The sequence below is a fragment of the Schistocerca cancellata genome, chromosome 10 (genome assembly GCF_023864275.1).
Source record: "Schistocerca cancellata isolate TAMUIC-IGC-003103 chromosome 10, iqSchCanc2.1, whole genome shotgun sequence".
Taxonomy (NCBI): Eukaryota; Metazoa; Arthropoda; class Insecta; order Orthoptera; family Acrididae; genus Schistocerca; species Schistocerca cancellata.
The window spans coordinates 993272-1017180 of record NC_064635.1 but is presented as its reverse complement, the minus strand read 5'-3'; the positions used below and the strand labels follow the sequence as shown (position 1 = coordinate 1017180).

Below are 23909 nucleotides of genomic sequence, written 5' to 3'. Positions count from 1 at the left end.
GCTGTTATTGTCATCGTCATAATACTTAATAACTTTATTGATTGTGTTTTCATCTACCAAATTAGATGCATTTTTCTTTTGTAATGCTGGTAAAATTCCCTGTTCTTACTAATTGCCTTGTTAACTTAACAAGACGTTCTGACACATTAAATTCATCACTAACTTTTGATCGACTCCAAGAATTCGGCAGTAAACTATTGCATTTAGTTTTTCTATCAAATCATCATATTTGGTTGGTGAAGTTTTAGAACTTCCATCTGTTTTAGTACAAATTGTATTTTGAAATGAAAATTCCAAATTCTTTTTGACTGTAGCCGCCGCTTTCTCAATTTTTGTGTTCAAGGCACTTGGTCTTTTATCTTGACTTAGTTTTCTAATTTTACTAGCAGGTGATATACCCAGGCTTTCTCAAGTTGTATCTACTTTGTACCCCATTCACACAACTTAATGAAGTGTCAGATCACATCAACTTCGCCTGATAGTGAACTTCATCAGTGTGGAAAACTTGTACAACTGGTTCTTAAAAATAAAGGCATAGTGGCTTGTGTTTACAATGAACATTGGTGGATCGGCGAAGTTGATAATATTCACTGTCAAAACAAAGATGTACATGTTGTATTTTATCACCCTCCAGGACCAAGGACATCTTTGTAAAAATTGAGGAGGATCAAGTTTGGATGCCACTTAAAATAGTACTAAGGAAGCTGTCTCCCATGGAATTTGCAACTGTGACTTGGTGAACTTGTAATGTAACATTCAAACTGAGTGAACAAATTTCTCAAAAGTTCAATGAGCGATGTACTAAAAACAAATAACAAGAGAACAATATAATGTAATTAGTAGGCTTATTTTCAATAAAAAAAAGTAATCATAGATATGATTAAATTATGCGCTGTAACTGATACATTTTATTCCAAAAGCCTAGATATCACAGAAGTTAAATGTATTTTTGACTCGGGTTTGCATTCCCCCCCCCCCCCCCCCCCCCCCCCCCCGCATGATCTCCAATTGAATCTCAAAGTTGAAATTTATACTGAAGTTTGATATCATAAAGGTCTATTACCTGTGAAGTTTTCAGATTTTTATCTGGTCCCCCAACAAAGATATTGCAGGCCACAAAATGGAAAGATTAAAAAAGTGTTTTAGGTGTTTTTTATGAGCAAGCTGCTCACCATTGATATTCTATAAAAAGTAGCTATACTAAGCAGTGTAATCGCAGAAAAAATATTGCAGCTGCGAAATTAATCTTTCTTTGGAAAACTACTGTTCAAAAATTGAGTTTCTTTTAGTTTGTGGCTGATAACTTTGAACTATTAAAAATATATTAAAGAATACATTCAGCTAAGTGATAATGATGTTAATTTGTAACCCAGTGTGTGTTGAACTAAATGCATTTTATCTGAAAGGCTTAGGACAATCCACTACTGAATAATTGTAAAAAATGTAAATTCTTGCAGACACGCAAAAATGCATGCAGCCTGGAACAAATATGGCCACCATTTCAAAATAATAAAGAATAAATTAAAAAAAGAATACTTTTGTGACTACTAAACATAGGGGAATGCACCCAGCAAATATAAAATTTTTCTGAGATGGTCAAGCAACCAGCGCTGGACCACTTGGTATTGATTGACCCTAAAGGTCATAATTGTGGCAGTAATTTTAAATGAACAGCTACTCATTTTTTTCACTACATCATGAAAAGCATTACAAGTAACACATATGGTTCGTTCCAGATGAAGAGCTACCAGATTATGTTATGGTGATGGTGGCAAACAAGCGCAGCAAGTCTCAGATGGCCGACGACTTGCAGCTTTTCCTAGGAAAAAGTACTGAACAGTTCACAAACTGGCTACAGCAAGTACTGAGCAGGCTACAGGAGGTAGCGGCAGTAAACAGTAAAACATTAACAGGTATATCTCTCTCTCTCTCTCTCTGTCTCTCTCTCTCTCTCTCTCTCTCTCTCTCTCTCTCTCTCTCTCTCTCTCTGTGTGTGTGTGTGTGTGTGTGTGTGTGTGTGTGTGTGTGTGTGTGTGTGTGTGTGTGTGTGTGTGTGGGGGGGGGGGGGTTTGTTCATATATAATGGTATGGAGGATAAAACTTACCATTCAGAGTCAAGTGAAGGATGACACATTAGGTGCTCTCCTACCCTGTCCACACACACACACACACACACACACACACACACACACGATGCAATCAAACACAACAATACGTCTACAAACACAACCAACTCAAACTCCGCACCGTAATGACGTCACACCCCACAACACCCTTACGTCATGAGTCAAAGCAAACGGGTGGAATCGGACACTTCCATTGACCCAGTGTGTCATTGCACAGAAGTGTAATATGGCTCTGATAGCAGTAGCTGTGCAGTTCTGTTATGAGTACATATATTGCATGTTAGCATGCAGTATTGAGTTTACTTTGCAGGACTGTAATAGTCTTACCACTTTCCTGAGAAACTGCACGATTATGAGGAGTGGTCAGAAAGTAAAGTGACTTTTGAGTAAAGGAATTTTGTTCTGATGAGAAACTGAAACACACATTATTTTTTTACCTAACCTCCCCTCACATCAACACACTTTGTCCAACATTTCACAAGTTTTTTAAATGCACCACATCAGTGACTTCTGCACCGGATGCAAATCTTGTAACCATGAGTGCTTCCTCCCATGGTCCAAACATGGGAATGCCTTTGTCAGAATATGTCTAAGCATTATCTAGCTGCAGAATGACACCTTTTTGCAGCTTTCTGTGATGTTTGGGAGCCGGCCGAAGTGGCCGTGCGGTTAAAGGCGCTGCAGTCTGGAACCGCAAGACCGCTACGGTCGCAGGTTCGAATCCTGCCTTGGGCATGGATGTTTGTGATGTCCTTAGGTTAGTTAGGTTTAACTAGTTCTAAGTTCTAGGGGACTAATGACCTCAGCAGTTGAGTCCCATAGTGCTCAGAGCCATTTGAACCATTTGTGATGTTTGGATCTGAGTCTTGTAAGATGGAATAACCTGAACCGTGACTGATATATAAGGTGTTGGTGATTTCGTCCACTGTTTTCCATCACCATACCCTCAACAACTTCCAAATTGTCCTTAGCCTTGTTGACATCGATGCCCTGCCCCTATCTTTCCTTGTCACATAGAGAAGTTCTTGCCTGTTTGAAGCACTCTATCCACTTATAGATCTTGCTTCGCGATAAACAGCTGTTACCATACTATGCTTGTATCTGACAAATAATTTAAGCAGGCTTAATATCATCCGCAGACAAAAAAACGAGTCACTGCCCTCATTTCCTCCTTGGTGCAGATCAACACTGGAGCTGCAATACGACGACTAATGCATTGTACAGAATGATATTAGCAATGTTACTGAGCTCTGGCGAGAGATTGTAAAAGTCCTATTACTTTTTGCCTCCCCTTATACTTTCACACACAGTATAAAAGAAACATACCGCCTGAAAAATAAACCGTATAAGAACAAATCACAGCATTTATGTTAAAGGTGACAGTTCTTGTCCACAGTTGACTGGTAGCCAGCATCTGCGATAGAAGAGTGATGTGAGAACTGCACTGCACAGGGATGTGATTAAACTCATCCTCGCATCGGTTGTCACTATGCTTGTTATCGTATAAATGACTAACTGACCGTCACTTTGTTATTCTGGTCCAGGTAAAGCCTTTTTGGTGTTGTTTCTGCACTGTTCAGATGGCCTTCCTCTGCAAATGATTCTAATCCTGCTCCATGTCCCTCCCCCCACCCAATCCTTATCTCCTACTCCCTCCCTAACCCCCAAAGTGATACTAGAGTTCGTGACCTCATTGTTCTGTATGTACTACAGGTATATAGCTAGGGAAATTAAAATAGCACAACATTTAAGGTCATCCCCTCGCATAGATGGAGTTGTACCTTAACAACGGTTAACAGAGGGCCGTGTCGGCACACGATGTGGCAGGAATGAATTTAAATATTGAGTCAGGTTCAGTGGTTGACCTATTCCTGGTCTTGTTTACGTATAACAGTGTACAAGTGACACTGGAAGACTTCAAAAATTTTAGTATTTGCTGGTGATATATGTTTTTAGGGCCTGTACTCAGCCATACCAGACACAGCTAGGAAAGTAATGGAACAGGTTTACAACTGGTTCACAATCACCAGCTTAAACTTTAGTGTTGTAAATTCTCAAATTTTGCATTTCCAAACAAATAATTGACTTACTTATGCAAGAAGTAAAGATGAAGACACCCACTGGATGTGGCTTCATTTCGATGCCAACGATATGTGGAGAATTCAGCCAGAAAGCATGGCTCTGCATGTTTTGTACTCAGAAATCTCTCTCCTGTGTTGGCCTGCAAGTAATATTTCTGGCATACTTTGTCATTTCCATGTAGGTCATTGCCCATAAGGTAGAAAAAGTATTTATGTTTCAGAAGTGTACACTAAGAATAGTGAGTAAAGTTATTAACCAAACGTCTCGTAGAAGCCTCTTCTTGGAGCTAAGAATTCTTACGCTTAAGTGCTAATACACATATGTCCTAATGATGTTTGTAGTTAATGAGAGTGAATTTATAGTGTACTCAGCAGTTTGCAACCACAATACTACAAGTAGAAAAAATCGTTGTAGACTAGGTGTTGTATTCACCAGTAACTTAGGTGCTCAACGTAAAGGTAGCAGAAAGTGAAACCTCAGTTATAGAGTTCCACAGCTGTATAAAAGTGGTGTACATGCACACTTACTGTGACCATGTCACAGGGCAACACAATATAGCCTCGTTTAACTGAATTTTGAGGCACTGAATTACAGCCAGTTCGATTTAAAGAAGTTTTAATTAAAAGATTTTCGTTTTGCAAATATGTATGCCTGTCAAGTTCACTTTTCCTTGTTGTGGGTACCAACTTATGATGGCCCTCTATTTCCTTCACCTCTAAGAAAAAATAAAAATAACTGCACTGTGTGTGTAAAACAGTGTATCTGATGTTTATTTAATTGAGGAAGTACGTGACGTACTGTCAGAGGCTTGTCCTTTTCTTTCTTTCCCTTTCTTTCTTTCTTTCTTTCTTTCCCTTCCTTTCTTTCCTTTTTTTTTCTTTACATAATCCAATGACATGTGTATAGTGGAACAATATTGTACCCATTGAATTAGTGCATCATGTAATCAAGTGATAATCTGAAGAAATACTTTACTGTACTCTCCTTTAACACATTACATTTTAAGGAGAACCCATGTTGTAGTTTACAACAATTCTTATCCGTTATTAATTTTCTTTTGTACATTAAACTGTAAAAAAACACTGGTTGTTGTTCGTTGGGTTGTTGGTTGTAATATTAAGTCACTCTCTGAAGATACCACATCCAGAGCAACCTGAAATGCCGTGAAGGTGTCAGAAGTGGCAGCAAATCTCTGGAGAACAGCAGCATGGGATGTTGATGTCCTATCTTTGTGTTCCTCCTCGGAAGATGATGGTAAAACATTACCATTCTTTTCCACATTGTCAGAAGAACTGATGACTGGTTCGTTGGCATCACAGATGTTGCTGTCTGTCTGCGACCACTATTCCCTGTAGACAGTGAACAGGTGTGAGCATGTAGAAGAGCAGTGTCAGAGTACAAAGTTGTATCCGCATTACAAGTAAGTTTGGATGGTGGATCGTAGGTTCCCTCTTCAGTTTCAGCAGCATTGTCCAGGCCCTCTTAAAACAGTTGGTTGTGGTGTCTCTTGTAACTTCATCACAAGCAGCAGCTATGTTGCCAACAGCTTGCAGTACATTCCAATGTGGAACTGTTTCCTGTTGTTCGATCACACTGATGGCAACTGTGACAAGTTGGCATCTGTTATTGGACTTCATTGAGTTCATTATTCCGTGATCCGATGGTTGCAGACATCTTGTGGTGTTGGTTGGTAAGAATACAACTTCTTTGTTCAGAAGTTCCAGGTTATCGAACTGATGCGCTGAGCAGTGGTCCGGAGTTAACAGAAATTTCTCTTCCTCTGACATTTGTTGTTGAACTTCAAGAGCCAGCTGTGGAAGAGAGATTTGGCCAGTTAAGCTTTATTGTTGTTCTCATAGTAGCATGACAAATTGAGTAGGTTGACATTTTTAACACAATGTGGATTTTTATATTTTCAGTTCCTAATGGCTTGAACTTCTCAGAACCACCTGAAGTACAACACAAGTTCACTGTCAGTGTTCCCTTGCTGCATTTTGCTCCATGAGATTTTTGCCTTTGACATATAGGGTTTTTGAGATAACAAGTTTTATGAACTGCAACATAATCAACATTAAATGTGACTGTCGAGTGATGCAAATGAGAACTGGGGTTGAAATTTCTGCACACGCTTATTGGCACATACCTTATTTACTACAGCTACATACACTCCTGGAAATGGAAAAAAGAACACATTGACACCGGTGTGTCAGATCCACCATACTTGCTCCGGACACTGCGATAGGGCTGTACAAGCAATGATCACACGCACGGCACAGCGGACACACCAGGAACCGCGGTGTTGGCCGTCGAATGGCGCTAGCTGCGCAGCATTTGTGCACCGCCGCCGTCAGTGTCAGCCAGTTTGCCGTGGCATACGGAGCTCCATCGCAGTCTTTAACACTGGTAGCATGCCGCGACAGCGTGGACGTGAACCGTATGTGCAGTTGACGGACTTTGAGCGAGGGCGTATAGTGGGCATGCGGGAGGCCGGGTGGACGTACCGCCGAATTGCTCAACACGTGGGGCGTGAGGTCTCCACAGTACATCGATGTTTTCGCCAGTGGTCGGCGGAAGGTGCACGTGCCCGTCGACCTGGGACCGGACCGCAGCGACGTACGGATGCACGCCAAGACCGTAGGATCCTACGCAGTGCCGTAGGGGACCGCACCGCCACTTCCCAGCAAATTAGGGACACTGTTGCTCCTGGGGTATCGGCGAGGACCATTCGCAACCGTCTCCATGAAGCTGGGCTACGGTCCCGCACACCGTTAGGCCGTCTTCCGCTCACGCCCCAACATCGTGCAGCCCGCCTCCAGTGGTGTCGCGACAGGCGTGAATGGAGGGACGAATGGAGACGTGTCGTCTTCAGCGATGAGAGTCGCTTCTGCCTTGGTGCCAATGATGGTCGTATGTGTGTTTGGCGCCGTGCAGGTGAGCGCCACAATCAGGACTGCATACGACCGAGGCACACAGGGCCAACACCCGGCATCATGGTGTGGGGAGCGATCTCCTACACTGGCCGTACACCACTGGTGATCGTCGAGGGGACACTGAATAGTGCACGGTACATCCAAACCGTCATCGAACCCATCGTTCTACCATTGCTAGACCGGCAAGGGAACTTGCTGTTCCAACAGGACAATGCACGTCCGCATGTATCCCGTGCCACCCAACGTGCTCTAGAAGGTGTAAGTCAACTACCCTGGCCAGCAAGATCTCCGGATCTGTCCACCATTGAGCATGTTTGGGACTGGATGAAGCGTCGTCTCACGCGGTCTGCACGTCCAGCACGAACGCTGGTCCAACTGAGGTGCCAGGTGGAAATGGCATGGCAAGCCGTTCCACAGGACTACATCCAGCATCTCTACGATCGTCTCCATGGGAGAATAGCAGCGTGCATTGCTGCGAAAGGTGGATATACACTGTACTAGTGCCGACATTGTGCATGCTCTGTTGCCTGTGTCTATGTGTCTGTGGTTCTGTCAGTGTGATCATGTGATGTATCTGACCCCAGGAATGTGTCAATAAAGTTTCCCCTTCCTGGGACAATGAATTCACGGTGTTCTTATTTCAATTTCCAGGAGTGTACATACTCTGCAAGCCACCATATGGTTTGTGGTGGGGGGGGGGGGGGGGGGTACCCTGTACCACGTCTAGTCGTTTCCTTTCCTGTTCCACTCACAGATTGAGGGGAAAAGCAACGGTCTATATGCCTCTGTAGGAGCCCTATTTTCTTGTAGCTTGTGGTCCTTACCCAAAATGTATGTTGGCGGCAGTGAAATCGTTCTGCAGTCAGCTACAAATGCTGGTGCTCTAAGTCTTCTCAATAGTGTACCTTGAAGAGAATGTCACCTTCCCTCCAGGATTTCCCATTTGAGTTCCTGAAACAGCTTAGTAATACTTGCTTATTGTTCAAACCTACCAGTAAAAAATCTGGCAGCCTGCCTTTGAATTGTTTTCATGTCTTCCCTTATTCAAACCTGGTACAGATCCTAAAGACTAGAGCAGTACTCTAGAATAGGTCACACTAGAATCCTGTTGCAGTCTCCTTTACAGATGAACCAAACTTTACAAAAATTCTCCCAATAACTCGAAGTTGATCATTTACCTTCCCTAGCACAATCCAACATGCTCGTTCTGTTTCATATTGCTTTGGAACGCTACACCCATATATTTAAAAGACTTGACTGTGTCAAGCAGGACACTAATAATGCTGTATCTTAATGTCATGGCTTTGTTTCTTCTAATCGTCCACATAAACTTACATTTTTCCACATTTAGAGCTAGCTGCCATTCATCACACCAAATAGAAATTTTGTTTAGCAGGTTACCTTCCATTCGGAATGTGGGTGCACTCGGCGACTGTTACGTGACTTATAAATTATAGAGTGCAGCAATCAGTCGTGCTTTTTTTAGGTTTTATTATGCAAATCCAGATCTCGGTTAGTAGCAAGCCATTTTCAATACACTATTTTTTATTCTCAATGCACATAAGTCCCTGTCGTTCAGGCGTCAGTCACAGTTCTTTGAGTGACGTTCTTCGAATACTCAAAGAACTGTGACTGACGCCTGAACAACGGGGACTTATGTGCATCGAGAATAAAAAATAGTGCATTGAGAATGGCTAGCTACTAGCCGAAATCTGGATTTGCGTTATAAAATCTAAAAAAGGACAACTGATTGCCGCACTCTATAATTTATAAATTTTGTTTAGGTCATCTCGTATCCGCCTAAAGTCATTCAACTTCGACAACTTACCGTACACAACATCACCATCAAAGACGCAGATTGCTGCCCACCCTGTCTGTCAGTTTATTTATGTATATAGAAAATAATAATGGTCCATTTCACAGTTCCACGGGGCACTCCTGACGATGTCCTTGTCTTTGTTGAACACTTGCTGTTGAGGACGACATACTGGTGAGTCATTCACATATCTCAGAACCTATTCCATATGGTTGTATTGTTGTCAACTGTCTGCAGTGTCAGATATTTTCCAGAAATCTAGAAATATGGAATGTGCTGTTGCCTTTCATCTATAGTTCACAGTATATCATTTGAGAAAAGGGCAAGCTGAGTTTCGCGCAAGTGGTGCTTTCTAAAACTGAGCTAATTCCCAGACGTAAGCTTCTCAGTCTAAAGAAGATTTATTGTATTCACACTGAGAACATGTTCGAGGATTCTGCAGCAAACTGATCTTAAGGATATTGCTCTGCAATTTTGCAAGTCCATTATTTTACCCTTCTTATATACAGGAGTCGCCCGTGCTTTTTTCCAGTCGCTTGTGACTTTGTGCTGAATGAGATATCCGTGATAAATGCAAACTAAGTAAGGGACCGATGCCATGGAGTACTCTTTGCAAAACTGAAGTGGGATTCCATCTGGACCTGGTGACTTATTTGTTTTCAGTTGTTTCTGTATGCCAGGGGATGTTCGTAACTATGTCGGCCATATGGGAGTCTGTTCGATGGTCAAATGATGGTACGTTTGTACGATTCTCCTGCATGAACAATTTCTCAAACATGAAATTTAAAACTTCTGTCTTCGTTTTGCTATCTTCAATTGCCACACCAGACTGGCCAGTGAGTGACTCAGTGGCACCCTTTAACCTGCTTAGCGTTTTATGTAGGACCAAAATTTTCTCAGGCAGACCTTTTGGTGAGGTATGACAATGGTAGTTCTATGCTTTGCGCATAGATCTTTTTACAGATTCACAAATCTCTACTGGCCTTTCCCTGTCGTCATTTGCACATTCTCTTTCGAACCGAGAGTGCAAACAGCCTTTGCTTCCTTAGCATTTTCCGAATTTCGTTGTTAAACATGGTGTGTCTCTTCTGCTCTTAATCCACTTACTAAGCACATAGTTCTCCAGAACATGAATTACAGTCTGTTTAAACTTTGCCCTTAATTCCTGTACATCCGTCTTACTCTGTCTCTCCCCACATACACAAAAAGCATAGATTTTATAGCTTTTCTGAAAATGCTACAACCAGCTCTCGGAACACAAACCCAGAAATTGCCTTTTTCTGGGAAATTTCACGAGCCATTTCTTGAAGTGTAGGACTGGATAATGGAATATTTGCTGTGTGTGTGTGTGTGTGTGTGTGTGTGTGTGTGTGTGTGTTGGAACCATTCAAACAGCGAATCCTCCACTTAATGTTTGACTGTCCTGTTGTGCTTGCTATTGCTGCTTAATGAACAGTTTGCCAGACTCTCCAATATTTTTTGTCTTGAAGTTGTTATTGATGAGAGAGTAGATTTTGGGATCTGAAAGGGTTCTGCAGGTGAGCATTTTAATCTCCTCTTCACTTTCAAACACATGTATTTTATTTTAGCATCGGAGTATTATGTTCTAATTTTTGTTGTGGTGACATATTGCAAAAGGTGGATTGAAAGAAAGAAAGAATGAAAGCTATTTTCACTGTCACAAATGAACAGAGATGGGGGAGAGATCTCAAGTTGTTGCATGTTGCGTGCTGTGTGTAGTCTGCTGACTGATGCCTCTTCACCCCCACACTCATGTCCTATGCTGTGGAAGTGACACTTGATCAGCAAGGAAGTGATCCGGTCATTGCTGTGACATTAAAGAGTACAGTACATTACTGAGAAATACTTTGTGAAATGCACAGTGGAAAATATTGTAGTGCACATTTGCTTTAAGTGAAGAATAAGGTACAGAATGCATAATCTGGAGACAAATTTTAGTTTGTCGTGCAAATTATCTGAAGTCTGGCAGGACTGGTTTGAGTGAGTTGTTGTTTTATTCAGTTTTGAAATAATGATGGTGTACTGTATGTGTTAAAAAAATGACTGTAATTACACACAAGCAATGAGAACAATCATTTATTAAGCTAATGTAGACCAAAAAATACTCAGCTTTTGCTTGCAGAGCAGAAAGGACTTGAGCTGTTCTAACTTAACAGAATAGATTTTAACTATCTGATCTAATTGAAGTTTAGTTTGAACTGCAGTTAGAGAGTTTATAAGCTGAGAATCTCAATAGATAAATACTGTGGCTATCACTTCGCCTTATATTTGACACTCATTGTGAACTATCTGACGACTGGAATTGCTTTGCAACTGGTGACTACTGTCGAGAACTCTAAGATAACTGGAGGCAACTGGAGCTGACCGATGATTGGAACTGGTTTCAGTGCACTTTGTGATGGCATACAAAACTGTTGGTGGAAGAATGGACTAACTGAATGTCCTTCAGTGGAAGCATAAAGTAGTTTCCAGTACATATGCCATCTGGGAGGCAATCGACTGTACTGTGTGTGGTGCCATCTGAAGTGTAATGCCATGTGCTGTGTCTCGCCAAGTCATGGCACCGTGTGTCCCTCTCTAGGCTTGAGAATGGAGTTTTATGTTCTGGTGCAAAAGTCTGTAACAGTTTGTTGGTGGACATCAGAGAGGAATTCGGACATTGCCAAATATTTAAAAACAGAGTACTAGAATGAGTTGAGTTCAGTTGTTTGTGGGAGGAGACCAAACAGCGAGGTCATCGGTCTTGGGGAGGAAGTCGGCCGTGCCCTTTTGAGGGAACCATCCTGGCATTTGCCTGGAGTGATTTAGGGAAATCACGGAAAACCTAAATCAGGATGGCCAGACGCGGGATTGAAGCGTCGTCCTCCCGAATGTGAGTCCAGTGTGCTAACCACTGAGCCACCTCACTTTGTAGAGTACTAGAATATCTCATTAGCCATTCCTGCTTACAATTTAGCAGAATACTTGGTTTTGAGAACATAAATTGTGGGTATCTTTAATATTTGCATTAGATATATCCTAGCTTTACCAGTATTCAGATAGTGGATGGTGGTCTGAGCAAAAGAGCTACACAAGTGCTTTGTTTGAAGTGTCAGATAAAAAGCAGCAGCTGCGTATTATAGTAGATGTTTTTCTCCTAGCGCACATATGTAAAGTTACACAGAAGTAATCACCTTAATTAACAGCTTGCCAAAATTAATGGTAGTTGTAATTTGTTGTTAGTATACTATGTAGAAGTAGCCGCAGTGGCCACTTGTGGCTGTACTCGTCCTATGTCCCTCACAATTGTTCTTCAAAGTGGGACTGACAGAAAAGATGTATGAATGAATATATGAGTTGGCAGTATACCGCATTCAGAAGGGAAGTGCCTCATTTCAGTACCACACCTCTCCCAGCTGTGAAATAATGCAATCTGTTTAGTTTTGTGCTTTTTAAAAGTAACATTATGCACTGAAAAGCCAAAAAAAATGAAGGGGAAAAAAACTGGTCCACCTGCCTAATATTGTGTAGGGCCCCCCTGAGCATGCAGAAGTGCCGCACCATTACATGGCATGGACTCCACTAATGTCTGAATTAGTGCTGGTGGGAATTGACACCATGAATCCTGCAGGGCTGTCCATAAATCCATAATAGTACGAGGGGTGGAGATCTCTTCTGAGCAGCATGTTGCAAGGCATCCCAGATATGCTCAATAATCTTCATGTCTGGGGAGTTTAGTGGCCAGCAGAAGTGTTTAAACTCAGAAGAGTGTTCCTGGAGCCAATCTGTAACAATTCTGGACGTGTGTGGTGTCACATTGTCCTGCTGGAATTGCCCAAGTTTGTTTGAATGCACAATGGACACGAATGGATGCAGGTGTTCAGGCAGGATGCTTACATAGGTGTCAACTCACAGAGTTGTATCGAGACATATCAAGGGTCCCATGTCACTGCAACTGCACACATCTGACACCATTACAGAGCCCCCACCAGCTTGAACAGTCCCCTGCTGACATGCAAAGTCCATGGATTTGTGAGGTTGTCTCCATAACTGTACATGTCCATCTGCTCGATACAATTTGAAACGAGACTCGTCCGACCAGGCAATATGTTTCCAGTCATGAACAGTCCAATGTCGCTGTTGACAGGCAAGGCGTAAAGGTTTGTATTGTGCAATCATCGAGGGTACACGAGTGGGCCTTCGGCTCCGAAAGCCCATAATGATGATGTTTCATTGAAAGGTTTGCATGTTGACACTTATTGATGATCTAGCATTGAAATCTGTAGCAATTTGTGGAAGGTTGCACTCCTGTCATGTTGAATGATTCTCTTCAATCATCATTGGTCCCATTCTTGCGGGATGTTTTTCTAGCCACAATGGTGTAAGAAACTTGATGTTTTACCAGATTCCAGATAATGAGTATTAAAGCGTTGGTGTTGCCTATGTTACTGTGAGAATGCCCTTTAACACTCTCCCCAGCAATTTACCTACAACCACCTCAGCAACCAAAAAGACCTCGAGGGAGAAAGAACGGAAGAGGTTTTGAGCCAGACCATTTTTCACTTTTGTCGAGGGTCGGCAGTAACAGTGCCTTCGCCCAGCAGGCCCTGCATACGCCATGCAAGTACAAAAGTAGCATCCGTGTTGCTGCAGCTATATCACGCTGATCACAAGCCTGCCAGGTATTAAAAATCTGAACAAATACGAGGCACACCAGTTCGACTCAGAGCGTAGGAGACAGAGCTGATAGTGGAAACACTATCTGTCGCTAATGAGGTTCTAATGCCCTCCACACGTTTCTGGTGTGCCACTTGATGACTTTGTAGTCCCTCATCACCAACTGTGGCCGGAGTTTCCGGAATGGTGTTGTATGAGTAACTCTCCTTCAGTGGGCAAAGTGTTGTCAGTTTGTCCACCAGTGAGGAAAAGTGTCACTTCTGTGCAGGCAATCAGTCTTAGGTGTGATCGACATCTACCAATGTACTTGCAAGCAACTTTACAGTGCTTTGTGGATGGTACATGTGTTCTCCTGAAATTGGTGTCCGTGCTTATTGCACCATTTATAAAGTCATAGGCATAGAGCTTACAGGGCACGTGATCAAATACTATATATCTTGAACTGTTTTGCAGTAATTTCATTATTTTATTTATTATTTATTTACACGTCAAGTTCCGTAGAACGAAATTGAGGAGCAAATCTCCAAGGTCGTGGAACATGTCAGTACATGAAATCACAACAAAAATAATAACAGATAAAAATAAAACCCGAAAGAAGTCAGTCCACAAGTTTAAGTAAAACACAATCAACAATACAACAAGGATCAGCTTAATTTTTCAAGGAGCTCCTCTACAAAATAAAAGGAGTGACCTATGAGGAAACTCTTCAGTTTTGATTTGAAAGCTCATGGATTACTGCTAAGATTTTTGAATTCAAGTGGTAGCTTATTGAAAATAGATGCACACCTTTCTGCTCAAGAGTTAAGGAAGTTCGATCCAAATGCAGGTTTGATTTCTGCCGGGTATTAACTGAGTGAAAGTTGCTTATTCTTGGGAATAAGCTAACACTGTTAACAAGAAATCACAGTAAGGAAAGACACTCTTGGTGGAGTGGGGAGGATTTCATGAAGGATGGATCTCATTTCGGGGCAGGATTTGAGAAAGCCTTATCACTGCTGGAGAGCCACATTCAGAGCCTGATCCAGTCCCGGAAAGTATCCTGTCACAAGTGGGGCGCTTTTGGGGTTGAGGGGATAAGGAAGTGGCTCTAGTTATTTGCTTCTCTATCAGGTTGGGAGGGTAGTTGCAGGATGAAAAAGCTGTTTTCAGGTTGTTGGTGTAATGGTTCAGGGATTAGGAACTGGAGCAGATTGGTTTGCCACAAAGACATAAGCCATCCACCTAACCTTCATAACCTCTTGGTTCATCCCTATGAAATCCCCAAACCACCTTCCCTACCCTCTGGCTCCTACCCTTGTAACCATCCCCGGTGTAAAACCTGTCCCATGCACCCTCCCACCACCACCTACTCCAGTCCTATGACCCAGAAGGTGTACACGATCAAAGCAGAGCCACGTGTGGAAGCACCCACGTGATTTACCAACTGACCTGCCTACACTGTGAAGCTTTCTATGTGGGAATGACCAGCAACAAACTGTCCATTCGCATTAACGGACACAGGCAGACAGTGTTTGTTGGTAATGAGGATAACCCTGTGGCTAAACCTGCACGGTCAGCACATCTTGGCACAGTGTTAAACCGTCCGGGTTATCTGGATACTTCCCACTGACACCAACCTATCAGAACTCCGGAGATGGGAACTTGCCCTTCAATATATCCTCTCTTCCCATTACCCACTAGGCCTCACTCTCCGCTAATTTCAAGTTCCCGCCCCTCGTACATCACTTGTCACTTAACAACATCTTTGCCTCTGTACTTCCGCCTCGACTGACAACTCTGCCCAAACTCTTTGCCTTTACATATGTCTGCTTGTGTCTGTATATGTGCGGATGGATGTGTGTGTGTGTGTGTGTGTGTGTGTGTGTGTGTGTGTGTGTGTGTGTGTGTGTGGGTGTGTGGGCGGGCGCGCGCAAGTGTATACCTGTCCCTTTTTCCCTCTAAGGTAAGGCTTTCCGCTCCGGGGATTGGAATGACTCCTTACCCTCTCCCTTAAAACCCACATCCTTTCGTCTTTCCCTCTCCTTACCTCTTACCTGATGAAGCAACCGTGGGTTGAGAAAGCTTGAAATTTGTGTGTGTGTGTTTGTGTGTTTTTTATTGTGTCTATCTACCAGCACTTTCTCATTTGGTAAGTCACAGCATCTTTTTTAAATATATTTTTCTCATGTAGAATGTTTCTTTCTATTATATTCATGTCATTAATTTGAACCCAACAATTAAGTTTGTTATTGTCACTGTTGCATTTCGAAATCTTTTCTGTCATCTTACTTTCTCTTTTGGTTTGTGCAAGCAGTTTCACTTTGTATTCACCTTCCCTTTTTTTCTGTAATCTACCATACAATTTATCCCGTCTATATATACTCAATAATACGTAATTTACTTCCAAACCATAACCAAAAAATTTTTAATGCTTTCAACACTATCACGGCTATAAAATCCACCATCTCCAGTTTACAAACATTTCGTGTGTTACCTCGTGAATACTATTCCACAGCTTCAGTTCCTTTCACATATTAAACAACCATTTCAGCTAGTTCTAACAACTTTCGTTTTATTTCCATTCCCGTTTTTCCCACATAACCGATCATTGTTTAGCAGCTTCCCACAGGTTTTAACATTATTATTTCTTCGTCAGATAATTGTTAGCCTCATTTTCATAATCTGCCACCACATAACCGGTCCTTTTAATACATTTACATGCAGTCTTTTCGAAATTTTCCTGTATTTCTCCACCCTTTAACGTGTTTTGGAGGCAACACATCTACCTAACCTTTGTACACATCATTGTTTACCAACTTATGTTCTCCACAGGATCAACATAGCTCAGCTTAAACCAACACTTTTTTGACTTTTTTCTCACCAGAACTCCAGCTGCTTTCTAGTTCACCTTTATCTCTACCCATATATTTTTATTTTTATTTCCTTTGAGCCTCATGTTACACTTTCCACATTCCAATACCGTGTCACCCTCACAACACCCCCACAACGACCCTATTAAGTTTTATTTACATTCCCTCCGCAAACATGCCTTCGCCCTAGCCAGATTACGCTCCCATATTTTATTTACTCAGGCTTGTCTGACATTTGGCATTACCCTCAAATGCCTCACACTTAAAGTTCCCATCTCTGGCTGTAACCATTCTTTCCATCAGTCCCTATACCAGTTCCAAATTGAACAATCCATAGCCCTCACCCGCCTAATCCTTCACCTACACATCAACTCAGCCAATGAACACACCCGTCAACTCCTATCCCTAATCAAAGTCCTCAATCTTTCCTCTCCCACATCCACACCGGCTGTTCAGAGCATTCTCCGACAGGCCAACTGCAAATTAGAACAGCATGCCACCCTCCACCTCAAAAAACTATCCAATCTCCTGGTTTCCCACCTCCAGAAAGGCAACTCGCTCACCCTCCACGACCTATCCAACAAACCTCAACCTCCTCTCATTGCACACAGACACAGTCTCTCTCGTCTACTCAATCTCCCACTTCCAGCTGCACTCCCCCCAAAACCTCAAAATTCTAGTCAACATAATCTGGAACCACAACACCCCAATTCAGTAGTTAACCTTTCCTCCAAACCTCTCTCCCAATCCGAAACCTCTGTCCTGTCCAAAGGCCTCACCTTCAGCCCCGCTCCCAGATTCAACCAAACAGCCCTTGTCAAAGATTTACTGTCCTACACTCGTAGTCTCTGCTGGAGATATCACTTTGCCACGAAGAAAAATAATCCTAATCCTACTCCTAATGATCCAACTCCCCAAGACACTATCCAAATTGAACCCTGCCTGGAACAGTTCCGTTCTCCATCACAGCGGGACCCACCTCCTCTTCCTCAAAATCACCCTCTCCAAACCTTCCAGGAATTTCTCACTTCCAGCCTTGCCTCTCAATCTTTCTTGAAAAACCTTAATCCTACTCCCAACATCACCACAGCTGAAGCCCAGGCTATCCATGATCTGAAAGCTGACCGATCCATCGTCATTCTTCCACCCGACAAGGATTCCACGACCGTGGTACTTGATCGTCGGGAGTATGTGGCTGAGGGATTGTGTCAGCTTTCAGACAACAGTACATACAAAGTTTGCCTAGGTAATCGTATTCCTCACGTCCAGGCAGAGCTTCAAGGAATCCTCAGAACCTTAGGCCCACTACAAAACTTTTCACCTGACTCCAGACCCCACCGACACCCCGCACCCCTATCCTCTACCTACTTCCTAAAATTCACAAACCCAAACATCCCAGTCGCCCCATTGTAGCTGGTTACCAAGCCCCCACAGAACGTACCTCTGCCTACGTGGATCAACACCTTCAACCCATTACATGCAGTCTCCCATCCTGCATCAAAGACATCAACCACTTTCTCGAACGCCTGGAATCCTTACCCAATCTGTTACCCCCAGAAACCATCCTTGTAACCATTGATGCCACTTCCCTATACACAAATATCCCACATGTCCAGGGCCTTGCTGCGATGGAGCACTTTCTTTCACGCTGATCACCTGCCACCCTACCTAAAACCCATTTCCTCATTACCTTAGCCAGCTTCATCCTGACTCACAACTTCTTCACTTTCGAAGGCCAGACATACCAACAATTAAAGGGAACAGCTATGGGTACCAGAATGGCCCCCTCATATGCCAACCTATTTATGGGTTGCTTAGAGGAAGCCTTCTTGGTTACGCAGGCCTGCCAACCCAAAGTTTGGTACAGATTTATTGATGACATCTTCATGATCTGGACTCACAGTGAAGAACAAATCCAGAATTTCCTCTCCAACCTCAACTCCTTTGGTTCCATCAGATTCACCTGGTCCTACTCCAGATCCCATGCCACTTCCCTCGACGTTGACTTCCATCTGTCCAATGGCCAGCTTCACACATCCGTCCACATCAAAACCAACAACAAGCAACAGTACCTCCATTATGACAGCTGCCACCCACTCCATATCAAACGGCCCCTTCGCTACAGCTTAAGTCTTCGTGGCAAACGAATCTGCTCCAGTCCCAAATCCCTGAACCATTACACCAACAACCTGAAAACAGCTTTTGCATCCCGCAACTACCCTCCCAACCTGATACAGAAGCAAATAACCAGAGCCACTTCCTCATCCCCTCAACGCCCAAAGTGCCCCACTTGCGACAGGATACTTTCCAGGACTGGATCAGACTCTGAATGTGGCTCTCCAGCAGGGATACGACGTCCTCAAATCCTGCCCAGAAATGAGATCCATCCTTCATGAAATCCTGCCCACTCTACCAAGAGTGTCTTTCCGCCGTCCACCTAATCTTCGTAACCTCTCGGTTCATCCCTATGCAATCCCCAAACCACCTTCCCTACCCTCCTTCTCCTACCCTTGTAACTGCCCACAGTGTAAAACCTGTCCCATGCACCCTCCCACCACCACCTACTCCAGTCTGTAACCCGGAAGATGTACATGATCAAAGACTGAGCCACGTGTGAAAGCACCCACGTGATTTACCAACTGACCTGCCAACACTGTGAAGCCTTCTATGTGGGAATGACCAGCAACAAACTGTCCATTCGCATTAACGGACACAGGCAGACAGTGTTTGTTGGTAATGAGGATAACCCTGTGGCTAAACCTGCACGGTCAGCACATCTTGGCAAAGTGTTACACCATCCGGGTTACCTGGATACTTCCCACTGACACCAACCTATCAGAACTCCGGAGATGGGAACTTGCCCTTCAATATATCCTCTCTTCCCGTTACCCACCAAGCCTCAACCTCCACTAAGTTCAAGTTGCCACCCTTCGTACATCACTTGTCACTCAACAACATCTTTGCCTCTGTACTTCTGCCTCGACTGACATCCTTCTGAATCTGCTTAGCGTATTCATCTCTTGGTCCATTCCTGGGTATATGTGCATTTTTTTGCTGTTTTGTATATTTAGTTTATTATTGTCAGTCGAAAAAGTTATACAGCTTTTCGAGTGCTCTGTGAATTTTTACTTTTGGAAAAGATGGATAAAAGAATTTGCATTAGATTTTGCTTGTTAAGTGGAATAATGTGCAGCACCACATTGAAAATACTGACAGTCTGGAACCGCGCGACCGCAACAATCATAGGTTCGAATCCTGCCTCGGGCATGGATGTGTGTGATGTCCTTAGTTTAGTCAGATTTAAGTAGTTCTAAGTTCTAGGGGACTGATGACCTCAGAAGTTAAGTCCCATAGTGCTCAGGGCCATTTGAACCATTTTTGTAATCGAAGAAAACAGTGAGTAGAATCTTTCACATGGGTTAGAACTTATTGGCTTTTATTTGGTCGTGGCTCTTCTGACAGTTTCCAACTCTTGTTTTACTCATAGTAGATTCTCAAGAACCGCTCGGCCACCCCAACGGGCTATTCAATGACAATGGGGTACCACATCATGAGTTCCTCTCTAATAGTCATACAGTCACTACATGGAAGTTGTGTGCCATTTGCATGAAGCGTTCCGAAGAAAAGACCAGAATTGTGGCAGAACAACTCCTGGAAATTGCATCGTGATAATGTTCCTACATACATCTCAATTGCTTGTTTATGTTTTTTACAAAAAAAAAAAGAAAACCGTCGTGTTGCCTCGGCCACCATATTCACGGGAGTGGCCCCCTACAACTTCTTTCTATTACTGAGACTGAATAAAACTATGAAAGGTTATCATTTTGCCACCATCAATGATACAGAAACAGAATTATTGAAGGAATTGTACACCAGAACGAAAAGTGGGTTCTAGAAGTACTTCCAAGACTGAAAAAATTGGTGGCACAAGTGTTTTATATTTAAGGATTATTATTGTCAAGTGGACAGAGTTGATGAATAAATATAAGAATCGGTAAGAAAAACAAAAATTCCTGTTACGTTTTGCTCGCACCTCATACAGTTTGATTCCTTGGCAGAGATTACTTTTCTGAGCTTTTTCTTTCCTTGATATGCTCATATCTTGGAGTTCTGTGTATAGTCAAATAGTGTGAATAGAATCTTCAAATAAGTAAGCAGTTTTTTGCAATGCATCTGATGATAATTTTTAGTTATTTTCCTTATGGGTCTGTTCTGTAGTTTGAATATCGTAGTAATATTTTGTACACTTGATCACCATAAAATGGCAGGATAGTGGAGGACAGAGTTTATGTAGCAAAAGTAAATAACTGTGTGATACTCAATGTTACATCCTAATGACAGGACACAGCACTTTGACAATGCTCTTTGTCAGTATCTTCGATACATAATCCAATAGTGCACGCAGTACGGGCAGTGGGCAGTCCGAAATACTCTTTGGTCAGGCTCGGTGGTCAGCCTCGTTGTCCTGAACCGTCCCTATTTGCCAGCATGTGTAGTGTAAATGGGATTTTTCATTTGTTCTGTGAAATGCCACACGGAATTTACACATCGAATGCGAGGATAAGATTCGAGTAATACAATCACTTTTGATCGTGTTCATGTAGGCTGTTGAATGATTGCCCTGGTTCAGTGGTTCACAGTCCCAATAGGTAGTTGTGGCTTCCAACAAATTTTAAATGTAATTCCAAACCTTTTGTAAACTTGTTCTGACGTACATGCTTAACATCCAGTATTTAACGCATTAACTCATTTGTGAAGTAATCAAAAGTTTGAAGTATGATTTATACATGGGAGTTAGATTCTTTAAAGAATTCATGTTTACTGATTTTTCAGAAGCAAGATGTTGCTATCCCATTTATATCTCCAATTTACTCTGTTCTGAAATATCTGTATACTTGTTGTTTATGCTGTCAACAATGTCTCGTCATGTTTGCAGATACTAAGAAAGTTCAGAGTCGGATTTCATCAGACGAGGCTGTCCACAAGGTGAAGTCTGCCTCTAAGCTCAAATGTGAACAGGTGACCAAGCCCAAACCGGAGCACCCTCAAGACAGAGCCGGCAGCCACCGCTCGGAGAAGAAGCACACTGGAGTTGCCATCGGTGGTGGTGGTGGTGGTGGTGGTGGTGGTGGTGGTGGTGGTGGCAGCAGCAGCAGCGGCACCAAAAAAGACCGCAGAAATGGCAGTAGTGGCAGTGCGGCCGCCACAGAGAAGAGCAAGAGGGTGGCCGATGGCAAGGCACCTGAACCGGGTGAGCTCACACGATTGACACTTTTTAAGGGTTCCACCGTGACTGAAACGAAACGGGAGAACCACCAGTATGGAAGGTTTACGTTGAGTCCGCAGCTCGTGGTCGTGCGGTAGCATTCTCGCTTCCCACGCCCGGGTTCCCGGGTTCGATTCCCAGCGGGGTCAGGGATTTTCTCTGCCTCGTGATGACTGGGTGTTGTGTGACGTCCTTAGGTTAGTTAGGTTTAAGTAGTTCTAAGTTCTAGGGGACTGATGACCATAGTGCTCGGAGCCATTTGAACCATTTGGTTTACGTTGAGGCGATGCTGCGTTACGTTATTACTTACACTGAATTCTTCATCGAGTCAACTGTGGCACCGGTTTCTCGATTGACAAAGTGGATACTATTTGAATTGTGTGACTCTGAATACTTAAGCGTATTTGCACAAAAAATTCCAGAAAAGTGGTGACAGTGGCCTGATACATAGATAAAACCACTTGGCAAAGGACACTAAATTGATACTCAAGCATTTCTGTACAGTTCATCCTAAAAAACTTGTAGATGTTACCGTAGTTCATTAAAGTGAAAAAAAAAGAAAAGAAAAGAGAAAAAAAACTGAGTGGATACAGAATGGCAGAGGTAACTCCTGTTTTCAATAGCTGTCTTTGGGCAGACGTTTATACTGCAGTCCCAAGTTGACGACACAAATATGTCGTAAAATTGTAGGACACATTTAATTCTCACAAATTATAAGTAGTTTGTAGAACAAAAATCTCCTCAGTAGTAATTGACACGGATTCCATAAAACTCGATATCTCACAAAACTCGGCTCAGCGTGTTTGTTGTATGGTCCGGAAGCATCACCCAGGCCAATGCCTCATTCCTTTCACTTCCACAGCCGCTTAGACAACAAAATGCGATCTTATTAAATCTTTGACTGGATTCAGGATATTGTAGGAGATGTGGAAGGACTGTTAGTAGTTTCAAGTGTTACAGAGCCATTACTGTTAACGATACATACATACGTACATACAGACAGTTCAGTGGAAAATATAGGAAATTCTTTGTGGCTCTGTCTAAATGCTGCTGTTGTATAAGTATGAGGTGCAACCTAAAATATCTAAGAATTTCAGTGTAAAAATCAGAAAACTATACTTAACATCCTAATGTGCTCCGTCACCTTCGGAGTAGTCACCTCAGGCATGTATGCAATGACCTCAGTGTTGTTCCCATTTTTGGAAGCACTCCCGGAAGTGCTCGGGACCCGTTGTGATTCTGCTCGGATGTCTTCAGTGGTAGAAGTCACACGCAGCTAAGCCTGGCAACTAGGGAGGGTGGGGGACTATTGTGGTGCTGTTTTTGCCAGAAATTTCTTCACAACGAGCAAGGTGCGCAAGGGTGCATTGTCACAGTACACTGACCGGTCTTTCTTTCTCCACAACTCTGGCTGTTTGCACCAAACATTTTCCTCTTGGTTGCCTCAAAGCCTCGCAGTAAATCTGCCTGTTGACAGCCTGACAAAATGGAACAAACTCTTTATGTACTATTCTCCGAATATTGAAAAAAAAATCATCAGCATTGACTTTACGTTGCTACAAACTTGTCGAACTTTTTTCAGCCACGGAGAAGGTGGCGTTTTCCATTGTGATGTTTGCTGGTTCATTTCAGGGTCGTAACCATAGACCCGAGATCCGTCACCTAGTATGCCTCTGGATAAGAATTTTGGACCCTCTCAAACTTTCTGTTGCAGCTCTGTGCACATTCAAATCCCGAGGTGTTCCGTTGGTCGGTGCTGAGAAGGCGAGGGACAAATTTCACTGAAATTCTTCTCGTGCTCAGTTCTTTGACCAGAATTCTTCAACACGTACCGCACGACAGCTCGAGTCTTTTACAAACATCGTGAATTGTATGCCTTCGGTTTTTGTAAATCACATTGTGCACTTTCGTGATTATTTCTGGTGTCGAGCGTGTTGACGGTCGACTGGAATGTTTGTCATCTTCCACATATTCTCGGCCTTACTCGAAGTGTGTGGACAGTGCAAATGTTCTTGCTTGATTCACTGCACTCTCACCAAAAGAGTTTGTCAGCATGCAGTGGGTTTCAGCTGCTGTTTTCTTCACCTCGAAACAGAATTTGACGTAAATCCATTGCTCTTTCACATTATCCATTCACAGTTTGCAAAAGCGCTGAAATACGTT

General features: G+C 42.9%; 1 protein-coding gene across 2 annotated transcripts in view; it reads left to right on the top strand.

The window, feature by feature from the left end:
• LOC126106905 (zinc finger CCCH domain-containing protein 14) overlaps positions 1–23909 on the top strand; it is a 239044-nt gene that overhangs the window by 5138 nt on the left and 209997 nt on the right. For both annotated transcript variants that reach the window (XM_049913322.1, XM_049913321.1), the window contains exons 3-4: positions 1737–1913; positions 21417–21731. In XM_049913322.1, the coding sequence (XP_049769279.1) occupies positions 1737–1913; positions 21417–21731 (492 nt within the window). The remainder of the gene's footprint in view (positions 1–1736; positions 1914–21416; positions 21732–23909) is intronic.